This window comes from Drosophila takahashii, chromosome X (genome assembly GCF_030179915.1).
Source record: "Drosophila takahashii strain IR98-3 E-12201 chromosome X, DtakHiC1v2, whole genome shotgun sequence".
Classification (NCBI taxonomy): Eukaryota; Metazoa; Arthropoda; class Insecta; order Diptera; family Drosophilidae; genus Drosophila; species Drosophila takahashii.
Window position 1 is genome coordinate 2,679,605 of NC_091683.1, and position 26,319 is coordinate 2,705,923.

Genomic DNA, 26,319 nt, shown 5'->3' on the forward strand with positions numbered 1-26,319 from the left:
AAGTCTAAATGCACTTCTAATAACATTAAGAAATTGTTTGAAAAGTTGCTGGGCATTTTATTTATTATGTTTTCATTTTTCTAATTTAAATGCAGTTATATTTGTTCAAATATTTATATTTATTTTATAAACATCAAGAGATTTCATGGGAAATGTTGCCGAGCAACACGAAATGTTGCTAGCAGCATCCGCTCTCAACATCAAAAGCAAGACCAGAAACCCAAGACCGAGCCAGTTGTTCAGTTGTTCGGGGAACAGTTGTTCGAATCAGTTTGCCAGGTGAACAACATTGAGCGCGCTAGCGAGCGATTTCGAGGCGATTCCGAGGCGATTTCGAGGCGGTCGAAGTCGAATTTAACCGAAGTGCGCGTCGGGCCTTCGTTCCTATTTTTTTCTTTGTGCTTCTGTGCGAGTGAGAGAGAGAGAGAGCAAGAGCGAAAGAGAGAGAGAGAGCGCGACAAGGAAGGAGCAGCAGCCTCCGCGACAAGGAGTTGAATATATCACAGTGTGTTAGGACGAGAGAATCATCAAACGATTCGGAACGCAGCGAAACGATTCGGAACGAAGCGACCGATTCGAAACAGAACACAGGACCTTTTTTGGGGGCAATTGGCGCGAGGACGTCGCCGTGGCGAACAGAAACACGCTGGCCGTTGACCGAGTGGCAACGTAGCCCGGAGAATCGGTTTGGAGAATTGGTTCTTGAGCGAAGAAGAGAGTGTATCGTATCGTATCGTATCGTATCGCATCGCAAGTGAGGAACTCCTAAAACTGAGACTGAACTGAGCATTTCGCAGCTGTTGCATGCTGTTGTGGCAGACTCAGTGACGCCGCGAGTGCCGTCGCCACCGCGTCTTTGGTTTTTGTTGTTTGTTGTTTGTTTGGTGACCCCGACGCGATCCTCTCGAGTGTGCAGTGTGACCCAGACAGCCAAATACTAAGCACATTTAAAACAGTGAAACGGAAAGAGACACACGAGTCCCGTCGGGAACGAGGTATTCGCATTCGAGCCAATGTACGTAACAAGCTGCCGCCGGAATCTCGTAAAGCTTCGAATATTCCCTTGATTTTATAGTGTTAAAATAAGGATTATAAATAGAAACTACAATTTATTGTCCGAGTTATCTTATTCCCATTTTAATGGGTAGTTCAAGTGGCTGCTTTGAAAGGAAGATAAAGTTCATTTTGAAAACATAGTGGGGTTCTCAGGGCTACACAGAGAGAATTTCTTAACTGGGTTAAAAAACTTTTACTAAAAATAGAACGAAATGTTATTAAGTTATAAATGTTTTTTAAGGTGCTTGAATCAAGTTGAATTGGCAATATATTTACAATGTTTATCTCAACAGACATCCCAATTCAAGTCAGATTGGCTAGAATATTTATCTCTGTGTATAGGAATTCATAAACTCAGATAGTGGGTTTCAATTTTCTACTGTAACTATATATCATTTGTTTAGTATTTAAAAGTGAAAAGTGTTTTGAATAAGAAGTATTATATTGAGATGGTATGAAAATGTTTAAATTGTCTACAGTAATTATATATAGTTTTTATAATAATTAATTTAATTTAAATATAAGTGAAGTTAGGGAACCAACTATAGTTGTTTTTACCTTCAAGGGTTCCATTCTATGGAATCCATTATACAAAAACCCGGGAATATTCGTAGCTAGATGGTCAGAAGGCCAAGTCAGCAAAGTGAATCACCTACTTAGTTCTACCCATTTCCGATTCAGGGTCAGGATGGGCCGACTGCTGAGCTGCCTGCCTGTGATCCTGGCACTGGCCATCGTCCAACTGGGACTGGGATCCCACTCCTCGGCCGCCGGCATATCCTCCAACGATCCCTGCTACTTCGAGGGCAAGCCGCGGAAATGCCTGCCCAGCTTTGTGAACGCCGCCTATGGGAATCCCGTCCAGGCATCGAGCACCTGCGGATCCCAGCAGCCGGAGCGATATTGTGAGCTCCTCCGCGACGGTTCCATAGGCGAGTGCCGGAAGTGCGAGGCCCAGCGTTATGGACCCTCGTCCCTCACCGACCTGAACAATCCGAGCAACGTGACCTGCTGGCGCTCCGGCGGGGTCAATGTGCCCCACGATCCCAGCAATGCGCCGCCCGACAATGTCACCTTGACCCTGTCGCTGGGCAAGAAGTACGAGCTGACCTACATATCGCTGAGCTTCTGCCCCAAGTCGCCGCGTCCCGATTCGCTGGCCATCTTCAAGAGCTCCGACTTTGGCCTCAGCTGGCAGCCCTTCCAGTTCTACAGTTCCCAGTGCACCAAGTTCTATGGTCGCCCCGATAGAGCCAAAATCTCCAAGTTCAATGAGTTGGAAGCCAGGTGTATTAACTCCCAACATGATAGTGGTGGAGGTGGAGGAGCCTCCCAGAGATTTGCCTTCAACACTTTGGAAGGACGACCCTCGGCGAATGACTTGGACTCATCGCTCGTCCTGCAGGATTGGGTGACGGCCACGGATATTCGAGTGGTCTTTCATAGACTGGAGCTGCCGCCGCAGCTGCTGAAGGTCAAGAAGAACAATGCCAATTCGTTTAGCGATGAAATGGGCGGAAGTCGCGAGGAGGAGGACGATGGCGAGGAGGATCTCGAGCTGGAGGGCGATGATCAGGACGAGTACAGTGACTACAATCTGCAGGACAACGATAGTGGGGATAATGCCAACTACGATGAGTACGAGGAGCCCAAGAAGCACTTAGAGCTGGACGATGATCATCTGGGGCATTTGGACTATGCCAGCGATGGGGAACAGTCATCTATATCATCATTGAATACCAAGCTAAGCAGGGAAAGACAGCAGGGCAAGCACAAGTACGAGAAGCACTATCAGAGCAAAAGTACCACCCAGCAGCCCAAGGTCACTCCGAGTGGGAGTACAGTTGCCCCCGGAGGAGGAGGAGCTACCACCTCGCCCTCCTCGGTGATTTTGCCCATTTCGCAGCACTATGCCGTCTCCGATTTCGCCGTCGGCGGTCGCTGCAAGTGCAATGGCCATGCCTCCGAGTGTGTGGCCACTGTGGGTTCCGGTTTGGGATCAGGATCAGGATCATCATCGGATACCGATGACGGGCAGGACGAGGACTCTCCCGCAAACGCCGCCCCCGCCCACTTTGGACGGAGTATCCAGACGACAGCCAAACTGACCATGACCTGCGCCTGCAAACACAATACCGCCGGTCCCGAGTGCGAGCGCTGCAAGCCCTTCTACTTCGACCGCCCCTGGGGCAGGGCCACCGACAACGATGCCAACGAGTGCAAGAGTGAGTACTACCGAACCTTATAGCTACTATATAACCCATTATAACCGGGAGAAACCCGGAATCTACAGGAGTTTTTGGGGATCTTTTCAAAGGCACCTTTATAAAATGGTTAATTTATATCTTGAATCTTTGAAACATTTCTTATAATATGAGTACCCCGCTTCATAGCCCCTCGAAACCATAAATTACAGGAGTTTTTGGGGATCTTAAATATTCCACTTACTCCTTTTTAAAAACAACTTTATTAAATGGGGAATTTATATCTTTAATCTGTGAAACATTTCTTATAATATGAGTATTCCGCTTCAAAGCCCATCGAAACCATAAATTACAGGTGTTTGTGGGGTTCAAAATTATTCTACTTACTCCTTTTTAAAGTCACCTTTATAACATGGGGAATTTTTATCTTTAATCCTAGAAAAATGATTACCCCGCTTCATAGCTTAAACTATTTTATTTTAATAACTATCATATTCTAGTAAAATACATACTTGCCAAGAAGATAAGAAACCTTTAAATTGTTTCACTTTAAGTCCCTTTTAAATATATTTTTATATATTAAAAAAAATCAGCAGTGTAGTTCTATTACAATCTACCATTATAAATGTGTTGACCTGAGTATTTAAGTGATAAAGCGACTGTTCTTTCATTGAACCCGAACTGAAGAACTGTAAAGCTGCAGAATCCCCCTCCATTGATGGTGTGATATTGATATTGATCTTTGGAAGCTGCCCTTGGTCAAGAGCAGAGGTCTTTTCATGGTCACTCACACTGGACAGTGCAATTGAGTGCATTTGCTGGATGGGATTGGGATTGGGGATGGGTTTCGGGATGGGAGGGAAAGATAGGGATTCGAGTGGCGTTTTCAATTGCGAGCATTGTGTGATTTCGATTGTGATGGTGATGGTGATTGTGATTGTGCCTCCCCCTCCTCAGTCACTCCAATTGCATTCGAGTACTTTAGCCTTGCACTGGCCATCGATACCATCATCTCTTTCATCGCTCCAAATTGCCATCCACATTCCTCTCTTTTTTGCATTTTTGGTGTTTTATTCGAGACGAGGAATCGGAATCGGAATCGAAATCGGAATGGCGCAGTTGAATGCCTCGACGATTGTCTAGTCAACACTTGGTTGGCACCGGGAATGTGTATTAGGATTTTTATGCCATCTTCATCATCATCATCCATTCCCTGTACCTATATATTCCATGTATTACCTTTGCGGCCACGCCCTCCAGAGGGCCATAAATTACTAACGATTAACTTTCTGTAGACCATTGACGTTGTCGTCGTCGTCCTCATCCAGAATTAATCAAAAGCCAACCAACGAAGGCCCAAAAGTGGGTGGAGCTCAGCCTGGGGGGGATTGGGGTCGAAGGTCAGCTTAAAGACTCAATGGAACGTCGGTCGGCACTAATTTATGGCTTTTGGCTAAAAAAAAAGAAAATCCCATGACTATTGACGATGAAAATGGCCAACGAGCCAAAAGGATTAGCTAGAACAAATGTATAGAATTACTGGGTATCAGTTAAAGTCAAAAATAATTTGCTGATTCTTTTGTATCCATATTTATTAATAATAAAGCCCCTAATATTCAAAATTAATTGAACTACTCTCGTCTGGAAAAAGGATTAGCTAGAAGGAGAAGCAAAAAATATATTAAATAAAATTACTGGGTATCAGTTAAAGCTCAATATTCAACATTTTTCTAACCATATTTATTCATGATAAATTAAAATTCAAGTGAAATATTGACATTAAATTCAAGTACTCTCGCCGGGGGATTTTTTCGGCTAATGTCCGTAAATCTGCGTAAACAATGGGGATCCCCTGGATCCTGGCCAAAAATTTCCCTAAGCCCTAAACTCTTTAACCCATGGCCAACGGCCCTTTATCGACCTTGAAGCTCACTAAGCTCACCGAATAAGCCCAAAGTTGTCCGTCTACTTCCAAATTTTCCAACCACCCCGCGAAACGTTTTTTGGGGAGTCGGGAAAAATTAATTTTCTATGGCTTAAATTTGAATTAGTCTCCGGCGGAATCCCCAGTCCGAAATCCGGACTTCATTACAAATGCAACGAAATAAACAGTGCGGGGGAAACGGGGAACAAGGGTTGTTGGTTGGTTGGTTGGTGGGTTGGCAAGATGGAGCGCTCGGAAAGTGATAAAAAATATTTATGTCTGGCGAAATTCCAGCCGCCGGCTGTCCCTGTTCTTTACTTTGCTGTACTATCCTGTCCCATTTCCCTATCAAAACCATCTGTCTAGCCATGAACGCTCCTCTCCGGCACTTGCAATCTCCTCCAGCTGACCATTTAACTATCCAACAAGATTTACGAACACAAAACGATAATGTTTATGACGCCAAATTCTCAAATATCACATATTATGCACTTAAACTGTTATGAAGTTTAAAATAAATACCTTGTGATACAAACTTTATAGCATTTTGTATAGCAAATGATAAAATAATGATATAATATTAATAATCATATGATTTGATATGGTTTAATATGATATGGTAATAATAATAATAATAATATACATAGTTACATGTTTACATGTACATGTGTAATGATAATAATTGTCGGGATTGTAAACTCAAAGTTCCCGTTTGTAAAAGAAGGGCATTAAATGGTGTGATGGCCAAATAACGGATCTAGTAGAAAGAGTAAATATTGAAAAAGGAGGAAAAGTAAACATTTTGCTACCTGCTGCCGTGTGGCTTATCTCGCGGTCCCCCTTCCCCTTCCCCATTTCCAATTCCAATTCCTCTCCCACCTAAAATGCTTTATTCCGATTTGCTTTATTCGCTGGCGATTTGTCTCGATTCCGTCGTTTGTCCAAAAAGTGCTCCCAATTCCCTGGCTCACCAGTGCACAGTGGTGCAAATGGTGGTTATTTTTATATAGATTTTAAAACTGCTTCGTAACACAAAATGTTTATAATAATATTTATTCAAATAGTTTAGATTCCAAATAACTTGTACCATTTTCAATTTCCATATTATGAATACAACAAAATCTTTTTTTATAATACCTTATATTAAAAAAATTAGATTAATAAATAAATTTAGATAAGTTTCGGCATCTTAATACGACTTTAAACCTAGAACTCTCAAGTTTCCACCAATTGACTTCTTAATTATTTCCATGTCATGCTGTAGGTTGTCCAACCCCCTAATGGCCTGCTTTCGACCCACTGTGGCTTAAATCGCCTCATTGGCTCGCCGCTCGCGGGTCTCTGGGGTCGAGTGAAGCGCATCTAATGCGAGACATCTGTTAATTTTTTGGCAGGCTGCAATCGCTAAACCGGGGAAACCGAGCGGAGAAGCCAAGGGGCATCGATGGTTGTTTCGGATTGTCCCCTGCCCATTTTGTCCATTTTCGGATGGACTCGACATCTCGACATCTCGACTCTCTCCCTCATTGAGACTCTAGGCCGCTTTGTTTATTACATTTATTTGTGTGTGATTTTCATATGTTTACTATTCCCCCTCGGGGGTGGGTGTGTGCCGTGTGTTTGCTGAATGGCAAAGGCGAGGGTGGTGATATTGTTCCCAATACCCATGCTATACCTTTTTCCGAGGGCTGTTCGGAATGTTCGAAATGTTCGGGGGCGCGACTAATTCGCTGCGTTTACATTTGCAAATTCCGCCCGGTAATCCCGCCAGCTGTGCGCATTTAAACTGTCCGGGGAGAGGTGTAAATGTAAACGGAGCCACGAATCTCCATCCCCCATCCATGGCACCCACAACTGACTTGCAACAAATTGCCGCAGCTTAAGTTGCAGTGCCACGCAGTGCACTCAAAAAAAAAGGAAAAAGAAACAGTTTTTATTTAGGATTTATGATAGATTTTATTGGTCTTTAATAATAATTATCATAGGCATTAGATCATCAATTTTAGGGAGTAGCTAAAGTAGTTATTTTCTATTTTTACTCTTTTAAATTTCAGAAAACAACTAGTTATTTCTCGCAGTGCCGGGGGAATCAGTTGGAGAAACAGTAGCAATAGTAAAACAGTAAGAGTTACCTAGCGGTTGGCAGTTAAGTTGTTGCACATATGGAGGATGCAACGAGGATTCTGGGCCATTCTGGTCGGGGCGAAAGCAAAATGCAACATTTTATTGCATAACCGCAACACTGTGGCTTTCAGCCCCGCCCCCCACCACCGCCCTCCGCTTGAAGGGGCGTGGCGTGTCAATGTGATAAAATGCTGGCAGCTTCCATTTCGCTTGGAATTTCTCCCGTTTTCGATTGCTTTGCGTTTTTGCCTCCGCTTTTTATTTTATTTTATTTTATTTTACTCTTTTTGTTTACTGGCGGGACGCCTTAAAGTATGTGGCTGCGGAAAAAAGAGTGTTTTTTATTTAAAGGGAGCCGTGAAAAAAAGCGAAAAAAAGAAAAATGTAGAAGGGGTTGTGGGGAACTACATGGAACTGCATAATGAGTGTCCTTTGTGTAGTGGCTGGCGACTCAGGACTCGGCGACTGTACTTAATTTGCATGCAGCAGCGGACTGTTTGTATTTTTTCATATGGATGTGATTTGTTCGGCTGAATGCCGGGAATTCAAGAAATTCGCCCTGGGAATCCTAATAAGTCTGAATTACGCTTGATTATTTTTTTTGTGTGTGGCGCCTTTGAGCATTTGCCATTTAATGAATGAAGTAGTGATTTTTTTGAGTAAAGGCTAAAGGATGGAATGCACAAAAAGGACTCAATTAATGGAGCCCAAGACCATTCAAAAGGAAACTATCTTCTGTGTGAATCGAACCTACAAAGGAATCTTACAAGGCATCTGCATTCAAAGTAACTGAAAATTTACTTATTTAAGAGAGGGGAATCTTTTCCTTTTCTATTTTCTATGCATTCTAGATTTATAAACTGATTTGAATTTATTTTAATAAGTTTTATAAGGATATTCGGAATGAATTTTGAAATGGGAAGAGTGAATTTCCTCAAATAGGGAGAATACCTCGGGGAATACCCGCATATCCTTGCAGTTCCAGTTCCAAACTATCCAACTAATGGCTTCCCTAGGCCAGCACTCTAATTCCTTCTCACTTTGATTCATCACTTTTACTTCTATTTAATTGCTCCCCCGAGCAACATCCCAAATCTAAGTCCAAAATCCAACATTCAGCACCCTCCTTATATATTGCACTCTATTGTTTTCTGCCCTTTCGCTCTTAACCGAAAAACAACGATAAGTTGATGACTTTTTGGCTTTTTGCTGGCAACTTGAAACCTTTCAACTACACAAACTGTTGGCCACCTCGGATTCCGTTCTCGATTTTCGCTGTTCGCTTCTCAAAATCCATTCCCCTGGAAGCCAGAGCCATCAACGCCACATTCCACCGACTTCTTCTTATTTTTCTTCTGCTGCTGTTTGTTGCATATTTTCTGTTCTGTTTCTGACTTTTTCTCAAGCAATTACTTTTTAATTTGCGCAAGCATTTGGCGGCGCCAACAACAATCGGTAGTTGCCACGCCCCCTTAAATGCCACCTACTACTTATTGCCACTATATATACAGATAGGTACATATAGCTTCTTGTCTTACGTTTAACATTTTTCGGCGTTTTGTAGAAAAATAAAACCTTCTTACTGAGAAAAAAAACAATGTGATTTTAAATTAGTAAACACTAGACCTTTTGTATACTGATTTAAAATATTAATTGAAACATTCTTGAAATATTTTAAATATTTATGTAATCTAAGCAAAAAATGTATAAATATTTTTTATAATTTTTTAATTTATATATGTAATTTATATATTATATTTATATTTAATTTATTTATCTGTATTCTAAACAATTTTTAATCGGTTGACTTTGAAAGAAAGACAGAAATTAATATTAATAGATAATAAAAATCTATATAATAAATATTAATATATGAAAAGCAATATATATAAAACCATTCAAAAGCAGATTAATCTGGAAAAGCAATTCACAGAATATAGAACTTGTTTTTAAAGTTCTTTATCCGATCAAATCGGATACCAAAAGTAGACATCTTTGCAAAGGCAGCCTATTTTATTTCCAAAATCTGTAATTCAGATTTGATTTAGCCCAGTGTTCCAAAGCCTTTTGGCGGTTTTGTAGCGCAAGCGGCTTAAGTTTTTTAAGCATACACCCAACGCCCACGCGATCCATTCTTGGTTCCATTCTGAGGTGCCCATATGGAGGTGGAATCAAAAATTGTGGATGGAAGTGGCTGTGATTGACCGCCCTCCCCGTTGTCGCATCAAGTCATGTTTTTATGACTTTTTTGCTTTGGTTTTTTGGTCAGAGCCACCAGCTGTTGCAGCTGCTTTGGCTATTTTGGCTGTCTTGTGGTTAGGAGACCGAAATTCCTATCCTATCGACCATCATCACTCGCTTTGGGCCACAGAAAAGAGCACAGCACTTCAAAGAGCTCTTTTGGGTCTCGAATCTGTCGTCATCGCTCCAATTAGTTTTCGTTATAAAATTTAAATTGTAATTTATGATATCAAACAACTGACCAAATGCCGTTGCCTTTGACGTTGACCGCAGAGCAGAAAAGGCAAAACGAGGAAATACAAGTTGTTAATTTATTGCTTGATTGAAGGAGCATTTTCGTATATGCACAGATATTTGCATAAGCAAGAATGCAATCAATCAAAAGGATTGAGGTGGAAAATGTGAGGGATTTAAATGTAATTTAAGGAATTGCTTAATTCGGATTACAGTCAAATAGTGGATATTTAATGAATTAAGCAATCAAATCCATTTGTCAGATGAGGAAGAATTCCGATTTGCGAGTGCCATCTGTGTACCTCTGACTTTTCCCCCCATTTTCCATTTTCCTGCTGTTTTTGCCAGCGACAGAAGCATATTTCAATTAATTTGCTCGCTTTTCACTCTGAAAAGAGAGAGAAATTTACTTGGTTTTTTGTTTTGTTTTTTGGCTGTGGATGTGCTTTGTTTTGTTTTCCCTCGTTCTGTTTGCTTTTGTATATTGTTTACCCTCTGGTCCTGGATTTTTGGTGCTGGTCTTGGTCCTCCGAAAACCCCAAAACAGCCCAGAAGTACATACTACCATATATTTGCTCGCTTTCCTTGCCTTGTTTTTTCTGCATTGTTTTCCCTGTGCTTTGGTTTTGTTTTCACTTTTCGAGGTTTCCTACTTCGGGAAGTAACATGGCAACATGGGACCAACGACATGATAAAGTGCATTTGCCTGCCACAGAGTTTGGAGAATTCAATTTTTAAGATAATTCACTTGAAGTGCTCTTGAGAAAAGTTAATAATACAAATTACAGGCACTTTGTAGATCACTGCTGACTTTAATTACACGATGACCCTGATTACCCAACCCATTTCGATTGAAAATCGTTTCTGTTTTGAAAATAGCATAATTTTGCACCCAAGTTCATTCAGTTCGCCGTTGGAGTTCGCAAGTTCACATTACTATTCACTAATTATTCGAGAGCCTTCGGCGTTTCTCTCTTTTGAATCACTTGTGTGTCAATTCTTTTCATTTGCGATGAACTGTGCAAATTAAATTTGCCAACTTGTCTATTTATCACCCACACAAGCGCACTGAAAGAAATACTTATATATTATTACATTACATAAAAAATCCATTTTTTGTCAAAAAAAAAAGGAAATAATGGCTCAAATATGGAATGTCATACCTTGTAGAACTCGTTGTTAAATTCCCAACCAATTGGCATTTAAACCTGGAATTTTTTAAATTTTGCCATTTTTCGCAAAAAATCATGATGGTACCCCTTATCAAAAATATGAAAATTGGGTCCAAAATTAATTTTTTTAAATCAGACGAAAAGTGCACTGATATTAAATATTAGGTTGTTAGCTGCTCAAAACAGTACGGCTTTTTGATTTTGGAGCATTTTTGGCCAAGTTACAGCAAAAACCCCATTTTGAAAAAATCAAATTTTTGTCCAAAAATCAAGATCTTGATTTTTACCCCAAAAACAAACAGTATTTTGGTCATAAAAATGGAAATAATGATCCAAATACAGAGTGGCATACCTCGTTAAACTCGTTATTAAATTCCCAATCAATTTGCAAGTTTGGGCAAGTTGTAGCAAAAAAACACTAAGAAAAATCCTACTTTTACTAAAAACCCAGATCCTGAGTGTTTACTTAAAAAAAGAGTCATTTTTCTAAACTTTAATAATATATTTATTTATTATTATTATTATTTATTTGTATTTAATTCTTCTGATTCGTTTCTGCCAATATATAGGCACTCATTTATTTTCACTGGGAAATTGAAAACTGAAATACTTTTAGATTAAAAAGTACAAGTTACGTTTTTCCTAGTGCATTTCTTTTCCTATCTTCGCCGAAAATCCTCTTTTATTTATGTCTGTCATGTATTTTAAAGATACATTCCTCCATTTCCACTTCCATTTCCTTTTTCTCGCCCATTTGCCACCCCGTTTTTTGTTTAGCTGCAAATTGCAATTAGTGTTGACTTATGCTGCGATGTGTTGGCTCTGCTTTTCCGACGCTTTCCCCCGATTTTCCTGTGGCATTTGCGGGTTGTTTTGGGTTGCAGCCGCTCAATATCTCAGTTGCTCACTTGCTCAATTGACTCAATGAAAATGCAATTTCTCGGGCTGCACTCCTTGCTTCCTTCTCTGCGGCTTTTCCTTGGCAAAGCACTTAGAAACAACACTGGGAAAATGCCCCTGCTGCCCACCTGTGGCCACCTGTGAAAAGCCGCCGTCCGGCGGTATTTTAATTGCCAAATGCTTTGTTTTACGCCGCAGCCGATGCAAAAACAACACGAACAACAACATTAAAACACCCAACGAACAACTGCGATTACATACACCGGAAGAAAAGGGGTAGAAAATTGTGGGAAATTTAATTCTTCAAAATTAGGTAATAAATTAAAGGTAATTAAAAGTTAAAACGTTATTTTGTTTGGTTGAAAATGTTCTCAAAATATTTTTATTATGTTTAAAAATTTAGCTTAATTTATTATTCCGAGTGCTTGAAAAGGTAGCTAGGAAAACAGAAATAATGTTTGGTTAGTTAGTTGTCGGTTTTATTTCCCCAGCCGCACAGAACTTAATTTAAAAGCAATTTTCATAGCAATCTAAATGAATTCGGGGGAGAAATGGGCGTGGGGAAAGGGGGTGACAAATCGAATGGCGTTGTCGCAGGCTCGTTTACAATGTTCTTCGTCCCCTCTTAGCCCCCGTTAACCCCCCGTCAACCCCTCCTAAAACACCACAAATCTCCCCCTCTTACCACCTCGTTAGCTACCTTGAAAACTCACATAAATTAAAGGCACGGAAAAACTATTAAAGCATTTTCTCGTTCCATGTGTGTGTGTGTGAGTGCTTTGAGTGTGTGTGTTAATGAAGAAAAGTGCTGGGCGAAATGGAAATGGATTCTGCGGCTTGAGAAGGGGATACAATAATTGGTGGGGGCCATTACAAGTCGAAAATTTGTACCCAATTTAAAGTGAGCTGTAAGTAAATTGTGTTTCAGATGTTTTTCCAGAAGAAAATCTGATAAAATATAATTTAAATTTTGGTGAAAATATTCATAACGATTCTTGATGGTTTTAAGCTTTTTCTTATAGTTTAATAATATTTAAATGGTATTTATTTATTGTACATTTTTACATTTGTATTTAAATATTTGTACATTTTATTGTGATTATAAATACCGTATTTATTTTTCGGCTTAAAAGCTGATATTTTCTTAGCACTAACCTCGCAGCCTCATCCATTTTCAACAAACCGAATCCACTTGGAAATCTCAAGTGCGGAAACTGAAAAAACTTTGGTGGGGGGAAACTTTTACGGTCGTAGCACTAGCACCTCTCTGTAATCTGTAGACTGTGGACCCATAATTCGATGGGGCGTGAGTGAGGTAACCCAAACCCAACGGGGGTCCCAGTCCCCCAAACACACGCACACAAATTAATTTCAAAGCAGATGGAAAATGGATGAAAAATGGAAGTGGAGGGGTGTTAATAAGTTGCAGCGATTTGTTGCCTGTCTGTCGAGATATTCCCCCCTTTTGCTGCAACATTCAAGTGTTAATTACTTCCAATTTGAATTTGTTTTCGGGTTAGATTATTATTATATCCCCCTTCTTTTTTTCCAGCTTAATATAGACTTTTCAGGCGCCGTTTTAATGGCGAGTTTCTTCTGCTTCTGTTTCAATTCCTTAACTTTCCTTGCAATTTGAGGCTGATTTTTTCTTTGAATGAATTGCACGTGGGCCAGAAAAGCAGGGGCGTGGTGTCGAAGGGGGGCGAAGGGGGACGAACGTTGGGCAAAAGGCAGTTTAAACTGCGGCACGTAGTCGTTAGCGTTGAAAAGCGCAAAAGCGTAGCGTTGACTGCCAAATGAAAAGCCAGGCAAATAAAAGCCAGCCAAAAGAGCAGGGGCGGAGTTCAGGGGGGGTCAGCGCAGAGATTCGATTACACTGACCATGGGTGGTGGTGGTAGCGGTGGGTTGAGAGGGGGGAGGCTCTCTTCTGACCGCAGAATCATGCGGCCTTCGGTTAGTTTGAATCCCTTCTGCAGCAAAAGCATTTCAGATTCCATTTCCTAGCCCCCTCACAGTGCCTCCTCTTTTTCATCGCTCTCTGGGGCCTTTTGCTTTGACTTCTGGGTCCTCTGGGCCGCAGGGGCGGCGGCGGACGGGGGTGGTTAGTTGAGTGCGTCTCGTTGCACTTCATTGAGCCGTGCAAGTGTTAAAAGTGTAGCAAATTGCGTGGTTTTTATGCAACGAAAAAGATGAATGGTGTGTGGGTTAGTCGGAGATATGTGTGGCTATATATATGTAGCTACATGTGACTCTGCAGACTCCAATAATGAGAAATGCATCCGCCCATCCCCATCTTCATTGGAATTACTTTGCGGTTGAGCTCCTCTTGGATTTGTGGCTGTCTGATGGCTTGATCTCATTTCATCGTGTTTTCAGGGTCATTGTAAGAATGTATCTTCTGTGTGATCTTGTAATCTAAAAGCAGAGAATTATAATTTTGAGCTAATTGTAATTTCAAAGGATCTAGTCATAAAATATAAATAAATATCAAGTTTCAGTAGTTGAAAAAGAAAATAAATTTGTATAATTATTGCTTCTATTTTTAAAAAAATGTATGATGGCTTTTGTGTAAAGTTTACCTTTTGCATGTTAATATCTCGCTTGTCTGATAAATCATAATTAAACTGGGTGTCTTAGGGAAAATAAAACATACATGGGCCCCTCTTTAAGCTCTCTTTCAGCTGGGAATAATTTAAATTTTCCCATTCAATAACCCCCCGCCCCCAAAAACATGGCCAGCCTGTCCCGGCAACGGCATATTAATATTGAATTATTTGTCATTGCCCAGCGGCAGCTCAAACAATGGAAAATTAATTGACGAGTTCATTAACTTTCAAATGAATATGCTAACAAGAACGAAACAACAACAACAAACCAGGGGAAAAAATATAAAAAGTTGGAAAATAAAATATAAAATGTAAAATTTCAGGCCAATTTAATTTTAAACTGTCGCTAATAACTTTCGACCCAACGGTGGCCGATAAACTAATGAAGGCTTAAATGATGTATTGTTGTGGTGCCGATGCCAGGGCCCCTAATGAGCTGGTAAGCCCAGGGAGCCCAGGGATCCCAGGGAGGGCGGCAATAAAATGCAGGCTAATTAAAAAAGGGGAAAAAAAGACTCATATGCACACACAAAAGTGCTCAACATTTTACATGTGAAAGCAGAGTGGGCGGGAAAGGTGATTGCAAAAGGTGTTACCCTGTAAAATTATTTACCCTCAATTATTTTAATTAAAAACGGCAAGAGCACACAATGTAACATTTTTTAAAAGATTTTTTAAAAATGTTATATTTTTTTCTACCAGGTAAATTACTTTGCAATGCATTTTGTTAATTAAAAAGTGTAAAAACAGTCCAGTAGATTTTTTAATAACAATATTTACCACTATTTTTTACAATGCTATGTGGTCCCATCATACCCCTCGTAAATCCTCGTAATTACAGGGCACTTTTGAAAATTCGCAAAAACGTTTGGAAAGAGCTTAACAAAGTGATTTAGTTTCCACTCCTCTCCACTACAGTCCCGGTTCATTACGCATTATTTATGGCCGTAAAAGGCAGCTGAACGAGCTAACAAAAAACAAAAAACAAAAGGAAAAAGGAAAGAGCCACCCACTTTAAACAAATATACACGCACTCAGACGAAAAACAATAAAATGCACTAATAAAATCTCACATATTTTCCGACTTCATTAAAATGTTGCATGGATCATTTGTTGTTTTTTGTTCTTGTGCCACACGCATAACACATATAAACACCTAAAAGTTATTATTAGCATAACTGAGGGTTTAGAAAAACATTTCATTAAAACAAAAAGGAATGATTTTTCGGCTGCGGCGAATAGGCAATTTAAATCGTTAATTGTCAACATTTTCAACACAAAATTCAGAGAGAAAAATCAAAAAGCCACAATGCCAAAAACGTGACTAGGAATAAATTTTCGTAATTAAATTTTTGTTGGTGAAAACATTTAAATGGAAAAAAGGCCAGAATACCGTTCCAAATTGATTGAACCAATATAATTAGGCAATAAAGCGAGACACTCGCAAATTAATGACTGCCCACATCTCCCCCTATTTTATAAATTTTATAATCGAATACCTTTTTGGACAATGGGAATTTGTTCACTTTTGGGAGTCCATTGTTTGGCTCATCGGAGAACAATCGCCAATACTCGGATACTCACTCATTCAGTTCGATTCCCATTTCGATACCGATGCCGACGCCACAAAAAGCCGCACAATTAACAAGAGATTGTATGGAACTCAGGTTATACCTATATGCTCGAAAAATGGGGTTGGAAAATGGGGAATTCGATGATTTAAGGGGTCTCCAATTTATAGGCGATAATTAAATCGAATGCATTTTTAAGCTGTGCACGAGTGATTTTGATTTTGATTGATTTCGCTGCACTGCTGCTTAAGTGCCAGCATTTTTCAAAAAATCCCGATGCACACATGGCGTATGAGTGATTTTTACGGTTTAACCCATTAAGCGAGCGAAACATTCTAACGAATGGATTCAACTTTCGCTTAATACTGCCCATTAATCACTCGGCTGCCGAGTGTTTTTCCAAACTACGGGAACAATTGATACGCCGTTTTAACTTTCATTGGCCATTAAAAGCGTGTGAAAATGGAAAATGCTGGAAACATTTGTGGTTTCAATAAATCCAACTCAATTAATTACCATCGGTATTTTAAAATATTCGTTTTCAAAGGGAATAAACGAAAAATCAAACTTTAAGAAATAATAATGGAATAACTACAGAATTTAAAAGCTTATAAATCTCTTTATATTTTTTTTTATTAAATATTTGTACTCCAAATAGAAAATCCACTTTTTTTATCAGCGAAATAAAAGAGCAAAAAGGCAGTATTACAAACCCACGATATCTTTGTGCAGAAAGCTAAGATATTCCTTTAGTTTCGCTTAGGCCACTGACCAGTGAGCAATCACAAAGCTTATTGAATCTGAATCGCGGAACCCAATATCTTCTGCTCAAATTCATAATGCCAATTGATGCATAAATTCGTTTACATTTCCCACTCACTGGACAGCCGATGATTCGCCTCTGGGCTCGCTTTCCTTCGGGGGAGATGACATCAATAGCCATTCTTTTCATTACGGTTCGGTTTTAATTTCCTCAACACCTCAAAAAAACAAAGCCATCGAAATTGCGGTCGGCAGCCGCAAATAAAAACATCAAAACGAAACGAAGAAAATTCATCAACGGTGGAGGAGGATTTTTCCTTCCTTTAGGGGTCGGGTCGCTCACTTTGGCCGGAAATGAATAAATTATTTTTTGAAAATTAAATATTTGAAATGACAAAGTTGGCATAAAAAAAAGCGAATTATGCGAGCGAGCAAAAAAGAAAAAAGTGATGAGGAGAATCGCCGGCGGATGTGGCAGCCGTTAAAACACTCGCGATGAACATGATTTTCACTCCAGAGTCCAGAATTTAGAACCCAGAGGACTCAATATTAATTTTATGCAAAGTGTGGACTATTCAAGTGATGATTGTCAGTCGAAAGAAGCAGCCGACTGGACATGACTGCCTCGGAAGTGTGTTTTGTTTGAGATGCTGACAAGATGTCTAGGCCTTGAAAACAGGGAACTGCACAGAGAAAATAAATCAAGTAAAAATACTGTTTTTCTTTAAAGGGGAAAAATCAGGATCTTGATATTGGCAAAAATTTGATTTTCTTCATCGATTTTTTGCTGTAATTTGGCCAAAAATGCTCCAAAATCAAAAAGGCGTACTGTTTTGAGCAGCTATCGAATTTACAATTAATATTAGTGCACTTTTCGTCTGAATTAAAAAAAATAATTTTGGATCCAATTTTCGCATTTTTTATAAGGGGTACCATCATCATTTTTTGCGAAAAATGGAAAATTTTAAAAATTTTCAGGTTTAAATGCCAATTGATTGGGAATTTAATAACGAGTTCAACAAGGTAGGACACTCCATATTTGGATCATTACTTCCATTTTTATGACCAAAATTCTGACAATTTTTTATAAAAAATCATTTTCTAATAGATTTTTGGCTGTAGCTTGGACAAAAATGGTTTATTCTCTCTGTGTGGAGTTTGGAAAACAGGGAACTTGCAGCCCAAAGGGCAATCTAACTGAATAACTGAAACAGCACAGCAGCCACCATGTCGAGACTTTGGCCACTGGGCAAAAGCAAAAGCAGCAGGAGCAACATGCAACAGCAACATCATAGCAGCAACAGCAACAGCAGGGAGTAGCCCAGAAGAAGCCTTCTTCTGAAGAGGATTTTCTGGTGGGGAATTGAGGGAAAGAAGGACGACGGCTCGACTCGAGTGACAAGTACGTGCAAATGATACTACAACGTACGATGTACTTGACTTTGCTTCGGCATGTTGCTGTTGCTGTTGCTGTCGCGACTGCTGCTGCTGCTGCAGTTGCATGTTGCTGCGGTGCGTTGCGTTTGCGTTCCGCTGTATTTATTACACTTTTAATGACAGCGACAACGGCTGAGCCGCAGACTCAACTCAACTGAACTCAACTGAAACTCCAGGGGCGGTACAAGCTGCTACTAATCTGTGACATCTATTGCGCTGCTCCTGAAAAAAGAAGCAGATAAAAGCTGAAAGAGTATGAGTGCGATGGTCATGTCCTGTACACAGAGAAACTGGAGTCGTAATGAGGCTTAATTGGATCTTAAATTACGTGCATATTGGATGGGACAGGCAAAAGGTCTGGATTAAACCCAATATTCACTAGTTTCTGAAACGTGACGATTAAAGGTGTTTTATAACTGTTCAGCTTATTTTATATACAAATAAATATAATCTAAATATTCAGTAGATTTATATTTAAAATAGAAATAAATATGAATTTAATAATCACTAAAAGAGATTCTTTTATTACATAGATATTATATAGATTCTATTGTAATAGATTTAATATACAGTTCTTAAAAAATAATGTGTTTAATAATTCTAAATTATTATTATTCCATTACAATAGATCTGTAAAGTTAGATCTAAATAATCCAATTAAATTAGTCTGATTTCTTTTTGTGTAGACATGAAAGTTGTGTTTACCTTTGGCTGCGTTTTTGGGCCAAATAACTGGGGGTTAAAGGGAGGTTGTCAGGGTGAAGGTAGAACTTGTAGGAGGAGTGGGGGGTGGGGTTTTTGATCCAAAGGCCAAGGCAATGCCTGTTGTTGGGGCACGCGCCTTGTTGTTGTTGTTCCCTGCGCATTTCCGGCTGAAGCTGCGACTCTGAGGTCGAAAGTCGAGTCGAGTGTCTCCTCTGCCTGGAACATATACATATTTATATACCTACAATTCTTTTTTTCCCCTGTTCTGTTTCGGTCGTTTTGTATCGGCATGCGGAGATACCCACAATCAGAAGAATACGAAATAAGAAATAAGAAGAATGGCAACTGCCACAGGAGGGGGCACATTTTTATGCGCTTTAATGAAAATCCTCTTATGCTCGTTGCGAATAGCGAATGGCGAATAGAGATGTGCCTTTCCTTGTGGGCGGACAAAAAAAAACAGAAAAAAAAGGAAAAATAAGCTGAAGAGCAGTCACGATTGTTATTGTAACGTGATTGTGAAAGCAAATCGGATTAAAATAGGTAAAGCTTTCGTTTCTCGGTAGTCACAGTAAACGGAAGTAAAGCCGTGACTACCGGGAGCAGTGACTTCCTGTCACGAAAGGTGGGGTAACTTAAGGTTAGGGTAAGGTTAAGACAGGGTTAACTTAAGGTTAAGGCCTAGGATTTTTGGGATTTATTCCTAGTTTATAAATTTAAAAAAATGCCAAAAGCTAAGGTTTCCAATCGATTGTTTCGAATAGTTCTTCTTTTTAAGACCTTTACATTGTGGTATATGGAACCACGAAGTCACGGTCCACCTTACCACTTGGCATCTCTGGCGAATCAATGGGCCGCAACGACGACGTCAGGCTTTTGCTTTGTGCCAAGTTTTGTTTAAAGTTTACTTTGGTTTTAGCATCGTCGCCGACGAATACGATACGACGAATACGATGACGATGCGATGGTCCCCATTTACATCCACAACCGCAGCAGCAGCAGCAGCAACTTCAATGCGGCAGCAGCAACATCACAGCAGCAACATCGCAGCAACAACATCGCAGCAGCAGCAGCAACAAACAAACTGAAGAGTTGCTGCTGCTGACGTTGCAACGTCGCGACGGTGACGTTGTCTATTTACCTTTGAGTTAGTTAAGCCCGCTGCCTCTGCCTCTGCGTGTATATTTTACTAATTTAGATTAACCTGCAGCAAAAAAGAGGAAAAAAAACGAAGCGAAGATGACGAGGGAAAAAGAAAATTCTATCGCATTGCACACATGAGCACGTACATGGCAGGGTTCCAACCATCCGACCAACCAACCGAAACCAAACCCAGCCGAACTTGGGCCTGCCTGGCAATTTAAGATTATGAACCACACGCAGACAGCAGCAGTCTGGCGACAGAGGCGGCGCAAAAGGGGGGCTCTACCAAAAAAGGGGGTGAGAAATGCAGGGAAAAAAAAGAAAGAAAGGCAGGGACCCAGGGAACCCGGCCTAAAGGCAAGTCTAGGCCTTGGCATATGCTCCACTCTTTGGCTGGCGCATGGCCAAGCCTCTTGTCCAATCCCCCCCTCGATTCCAGAATCCCAGGCTGCAGGTGCTGCCGCCTGCAACTTAATTTTAATACCCTTTCTAAGAAGAGCTTTGAGCCCTTTAGCTGGTCTAAAAGGTGCTTAGAGATCGTAAGTTCATGAGAGATCATATATAATGGATAGCCATTTTAAGGTATTTGTAGGTTGAGTGGTATTCAATTCTACTTTGAATTCTTAGAAATATAATATCCCTAATTTAGAAAATTTGTACCAGATGACTATCTCCCTCATATGATATTATTTATCAGGTTTTTCCAATAACTTTTAAAGTTTATATTAGAGGATTATATTATATGAAATCACTTATGAGTTTTTAAAAATATTTTCAAATAAGTTTTGATATAGTTAAAATAACAAGTAACCATAATATCGTATGTATGACATAGCAAATTATAATATCATGGTTCTGTTAGCCCCAATCCTCCAGGGTAGTCGAGTGGTTCGGTTTGGTCTCGAACTCTAATCCTCCGTACTTATTTTATTTCCCTATTTTCGCTCCTCCTTCGCTCTCCTTTTGCTGACTGGGAGGTCTGGGAGTTGACTTTACTTGCTCCCGATTGCTTTGCCAGCAAATTGTAATTGTGGGAATTAGCAGTCCGGGCAGTCATCCCAAGCCCAGGCCACGCCCCCTTCGGATAACACGCCCTCGTACCTGCTGCCGCCGCTGTAAGAGTCGAGTGAGCAACTTCATTGCATATTGTAATTGAAAAGTTTAATCAAATTATAAGCTAACATTTCTCGTAATTGCAATTGAGTTGCGCATTTTGCGCACAGCAACACCCACCGCTACGTGCCTCAAACAAATTGAAGGTGGGATGGTATTGGATGGTAATAGTATTGGTATTAGCACTGGATACTGGATACTGGATGTTGCCAAGAGTCCAGGAGGAACGTGCCAAGTGCCGGTGGTCAAATGAATATGCATGAGCCGCATTTCGATGGCATTTTGATGCTGATGCAGATTGATGGGGCTGGGACCGGTTCGTTTCGGTTCGGTTCGGTTAGCTTATCGATAAGGCGGCTCGGTTTCGGGCTAAGAAAGCCTAGGAAAGATAAGCCCATCGCAAATTGGAATTTTGTAATAATATCTTAAGAATATTAGCGTACAAACAAAATATCGTAGAAATATTATACGTTTATTGCACGCAGCTTGCAATATTTACTCATATCTCTTTAAAAAATATACCGATTTTAAAATGTTCTTCTACACTTCGATAGTTATTAATAGAAACAACCAAATAGCATTTACACTTTTACAAAATGTCTACAGATATAGGCGCCAGGCTTTTTTTAAGGTCACGGAAAGTCTCGATCACAAGAAATCTTTATTCTTTATGATGGCAAATGATCTGTGTTTCCTGTCCCCCTTAAAAACTTCACCTTTTCGAACTGCATATGCGGCATTTATGTACGATGGCTTGCAGGTCTTTTAAACTGACTGTCTACTGAAAGTGAGATTGCAATGACATTTGTTCATACCACCCATCCCGCAATTGCGTAAGTTTCTGCTTGACTTCTGGAGTTCCCCATCCTCTAAATGCGAAACTCCAAACTCGGAACTCGAAACATCTTTCCATCCTTTGTCGCAGTTCGTCAGTTGTGTTATGAAACATTAAACACTTTGCATGCTGTAGCCAAAGTTTTGGTTGTCTGCTTGGCTGGATTTGAGGGGGTATTCAGAGAAATAAACGGGGGATTCCGGGATTCGAAACAACCCACTTGGAAAAAAGAATAAAAGCATCAAAATAAATAAATATTGTAGATAAATATAATATTATAAGGTAGTTTGATTTAATGGAGAGAAATAATAATATAATAATGTTTACAACTTTAAATTCGAAAAATCATTTAAATTAAATATTAATATTAATTTATTTATCATTTGTTATTATTATATATATTGTTAACTATAATTGGTAATTATTAGTTTATTAATTAATTGTAGGTTTTAAATGGTATATTCCGATTCTCCGCAGTGTGCATAAATATAACATATAGCACACATAGAACATATAGCACATATAGAACATTTAGAACATTTTGTGCGAGAGGCAGAGGAACACGAACACGAAATGTTTGCCGACATCTAAGATTGGCAAACGTAGCCAGCGGGTTACACAGCAGCTTTTAGTGGGCGGTGGGTTGTCAGGTGGCAGATGGGGGCGTGGTCGGGGTCAGAGGTTGAAGGGGTGGCAAACCTTGTTGATTGTTATCTATGTAGCCTGTGTGTTGCCCGTTGTTGCTCCTCGTTTTTGTTTCAACGCCCAACCAGCGACAACAAGAGCAGCTTCCACTTCCACTTGCAAACTGCCTGTGGAGTTAGTCAGCGGCTCATAAACACAGTTGACTAGCGGTTGACTGGCACAGTGGGTGCAAAATTAGTGACTATTAATTGGATTTATATGGTATAGATGATTCGTTAATAATTGGGATGAAAGCCCAATCAAGTGATATATGGAGGAATCCTAATACCATAGACTTTGATATAATTAATATAATATTCTAGATTTAACCTTAAAGATTTAATATAATATTTGTAGGTTTCTCTAGCTCTTTCTTTCTTTTTAAGTTCATCTATAATATATACTTCCTTATCGATTTCTTAATCGAAATGCAGCAGAGTTACTGCCAATTGTCTCCTATATTGCCACCCATGCTGTGTCTGGGTTCCTCCTGCTCTACTCCCTCCCCAATTTGCTCTACTTCCCCCTTTATCGATGGCCCACTGTATCTGTATGCCGCAAATCACTGTCTGTGGGGCGAACGCGTCGTATACGCGTTATACCTATGTTAAATGCACAGTATAGGTCAAGAAAATAGTGCTATAAATTGGAAATATTGCTTATTATTTATTATTATATATAATAAAATATTATATATTATATAAAATATTAAATATTAAATATATTTAAATTTATATTGTAATAATATTTATTTGCATTCAAAATTAAAAATTAACTACATTTCCATTCTAGTCGGTCAAAGTGTTTCTTTCTTCAACAATTAATAATTAATTATTAGAATAGCAAGGCTATTATCTTAACCGCAGCTGTGCGTCTGCCTGTGTGCCTATGAAAATGGCTGAGGGAAGGAGAATTTAGATGGGGTTCGGTATGAGAATGGGGCAGAAATGGGCGCCTCCTCGGCGATGATGGCAAAGATATAGAGATGGTGGGGATGCTCTGCGGATGGCCCGTGGACCTGGCTCGCCTCCAAGTTGTGGCCATCGTCATCTGCCGTCTGCCTTCTGCCTTTTGGAGTTAATTGCGTTTTGCTCAATTTAATATTGAATTTAATTGGGGGCGCATTTTTGCTAGGTAAGCCACGCATTCTGGGGATGTTTTGGCCAGAGGATGGGATGCTGTTTATATATAGGGATAGGAACCACGACCACCCAAGACACATTAAAAGCTCTTAGGGCAAATGAGCAAATTAAATTTGATATGCGACGATGGCAGCCAGAAATGGGACACTGCCGCGCCCCCAAAAACTACGGGAGGGGGGCGTAATCCCATAAAATTAATGCGTTTAATTGAAAGTGTTGAGCATTCTTGCCTTTGGCCTTCGGCAGAGCATCATCAATGGAGCATTTGTTTAATTGAGGCGGTGGATTGCTGGAAAAAGCGCGAGCGAAAGTGAGAATGAAAAGTGTTGGCAACAATTGGCAAACTAATTGACAAATTGACGCAGCAAAGTAGGCAACGCCTGTGGGTGAAGTGGGTGGCTTAAGTGGGTGATTTCGATGGGTGGGTGGCTCCGGTTTTGGGTGGCAATCTGAAAACCGAACAACAGGCGACGCGGCAAGGCATTCTCGTTGCATTTGCAACTCGTTCGCCATGTTGCATGCCGCAAAATCATCAACACGTTAATTGAATTGTTGACTGACACACACAGTGGCGTTTGAAAGGGGTTTCCAAGGGGGGTCCAAGGGGTTTCCAGGGGCTGAATTGCTGGACAGGCTTCGTGCGAATGCGGTTCACCGCTTATGGGGTTTCCATAGGAGATACACAGAGAGAACAGAGATAACATCGGAAATTGAGAATTTTGTGTACTCACAATATAAAAATTTTCAACAAAAAAACAAGTATTTCTGTCATAAAAATGGAAATAATGATCCAAACATGGAGTGTCCTACCTTGTTGAACTCGTAGTTAAATTCCCAATCGATTGGCATTTAAACCTGGAAATTTTTAAATTTTGCCATTTTTTGGAAAAAATGATGATGGTACCCCTTATCAAAAATGCGAAAATTGGGTCCAAAATTATTTCTTTTAAAGTGTACTAAAGTGTACTAATATTAATTATTAGGTTGTTAGCTGCTCAAAACAGTACGCCTTTTTGATTTTGGAGCATTTTTGGCCAAGTTATAGCAAAAAATCTATAATCAAATATTACCTTTTTATTAAAAATTAAGATCTTGATTTTCCTGATTTATGTAAAACATTTTTTCTCCAAAAAGGGAAACAATAGGGAAATGGGTTCAATTAAAGAACGTCATTTTGCTCGATTAATTTTCTCAGTGTAGGGGCATCCCCGCTTAGCTGATGGGAATGCGTTTGCTTTCATGGCCCGTTGCCCTGCTGGAATGCAATCGCCAGCAGCAACAAAAGCACACTGAACACTGAACTCGAGAGAGAGTCGAGTCACGTCAGCGCCATTTTCAAAAGCCTCCCAACTATAAAATGCCTGCAAGTGGCACCAGGCAAAGCACCATGCCACATCCACATCAGCCACGTCTGTCTGCCTGTGTGTGTCTGCCTGGTAATTAATGAAATTGCAACGCATTTGAATTTTAATTAAAACAAAGCGCGCAAATTACGCAATATGCAAAACGCTTCAAAATTTCGACTAGACTAGAAAGTGTGGCAAAGGAAATGTCATTGGAAATGGAAAGAAATCAGGGGAAAATACAGTATTGATGGAACCAAAAAAGAAAGCCCCATTAAAACTGATACTAAAATATAATAATAATGAAATAATAATAATGCATTTACTATTTCCGGATTTTCTAGGGTTTTTATTACTTATAGATGTATTATTAAAAAGAAAATCAACCAAATTACAAATTATATCCAACCACAAAAATGTTCTAAGTAGTTAATAAAACCAAACAAATACTAAAATGTAATGGGAAGCAATTCATTGAACTAGAATGGAATTTTCAAAAAGAAATTTATATTAATTCTCTTTATGGGATGAGAGTACCAGCCACAGCTTAAAGCTGTGCACCTCAGAAGTCAGTGATTTTTCAATCGCAGCTCGATATACTTGTGGCCTCCCAAAGGGGCCATTGCCAATTCCCTGCTATCGGCCTTCTTAGCAGCTAAATTGCTTGCTTCCGTTAACTTGCCCAACGGGCACAGGTCAAAAAAACAAAAAAAAATATATGTACAAATATAAAAAAAGGCGAAAAGAACAAACAAACTTCTGCTGCTGGCTACCTGCGAACAGTTGGAAACGTTTGGGGTCCGGAGACAAAGGCTCAGTCAGTCAGACCAAGTGGCCGCCTATTATAAGTGTGTGCACTGGGGGAAAAAACACAACGCCACAAATTTTAAAATAAGAAATCAGGTTAAATAAACCAATAGAACTTAAATCAAATATAGATATATAGGATATATCCTGCCAAGGAATTTAGAAAAAAGGGTAGTAAAGTGTGCACTATTTTTTAAAAATAAAGTATAATATAATATTTTTTGCTGTGTACGTACGTGTGTGTCCATTGAAGGCTCCACAATGTCCAATAGCCCCATGGGAATTGGTCGGGAGTGGAGTTTCGTAGGGAGTTAC

The 26,319-nt window shown here is 39.8% G+C and overlaps 1 protein-coding gene across 1 annotated transcript in view; it reads left to right on the plus strand.

Moving 5' to 3' along the window:
- The first annotated feature begins 256 nt into the window (after positions 1 to 256).
- The window catches only part of NetB (Netrin-B), a 58,337-nt gene continuing 32,274 nt past the window's right edge, over positions 257 to 26,319 (plus strand). Inside the window, exons 1-2 of the mRNA XM_017139715.3 lie at positions 257 to 1,015; positions 1,738 to 3,281. Coding sequence (XP_016995204.2) covers positions 1,014 to 1,015; positions 1,738 to 3,281 — 1,546 coding nt within the window. The 5' untranslated portion in view covers positions 257 to 1,013. The remainder of the gene's footprint in view (positions 1,016 to 1,737; positions 3,282 to 26,319) is intronic.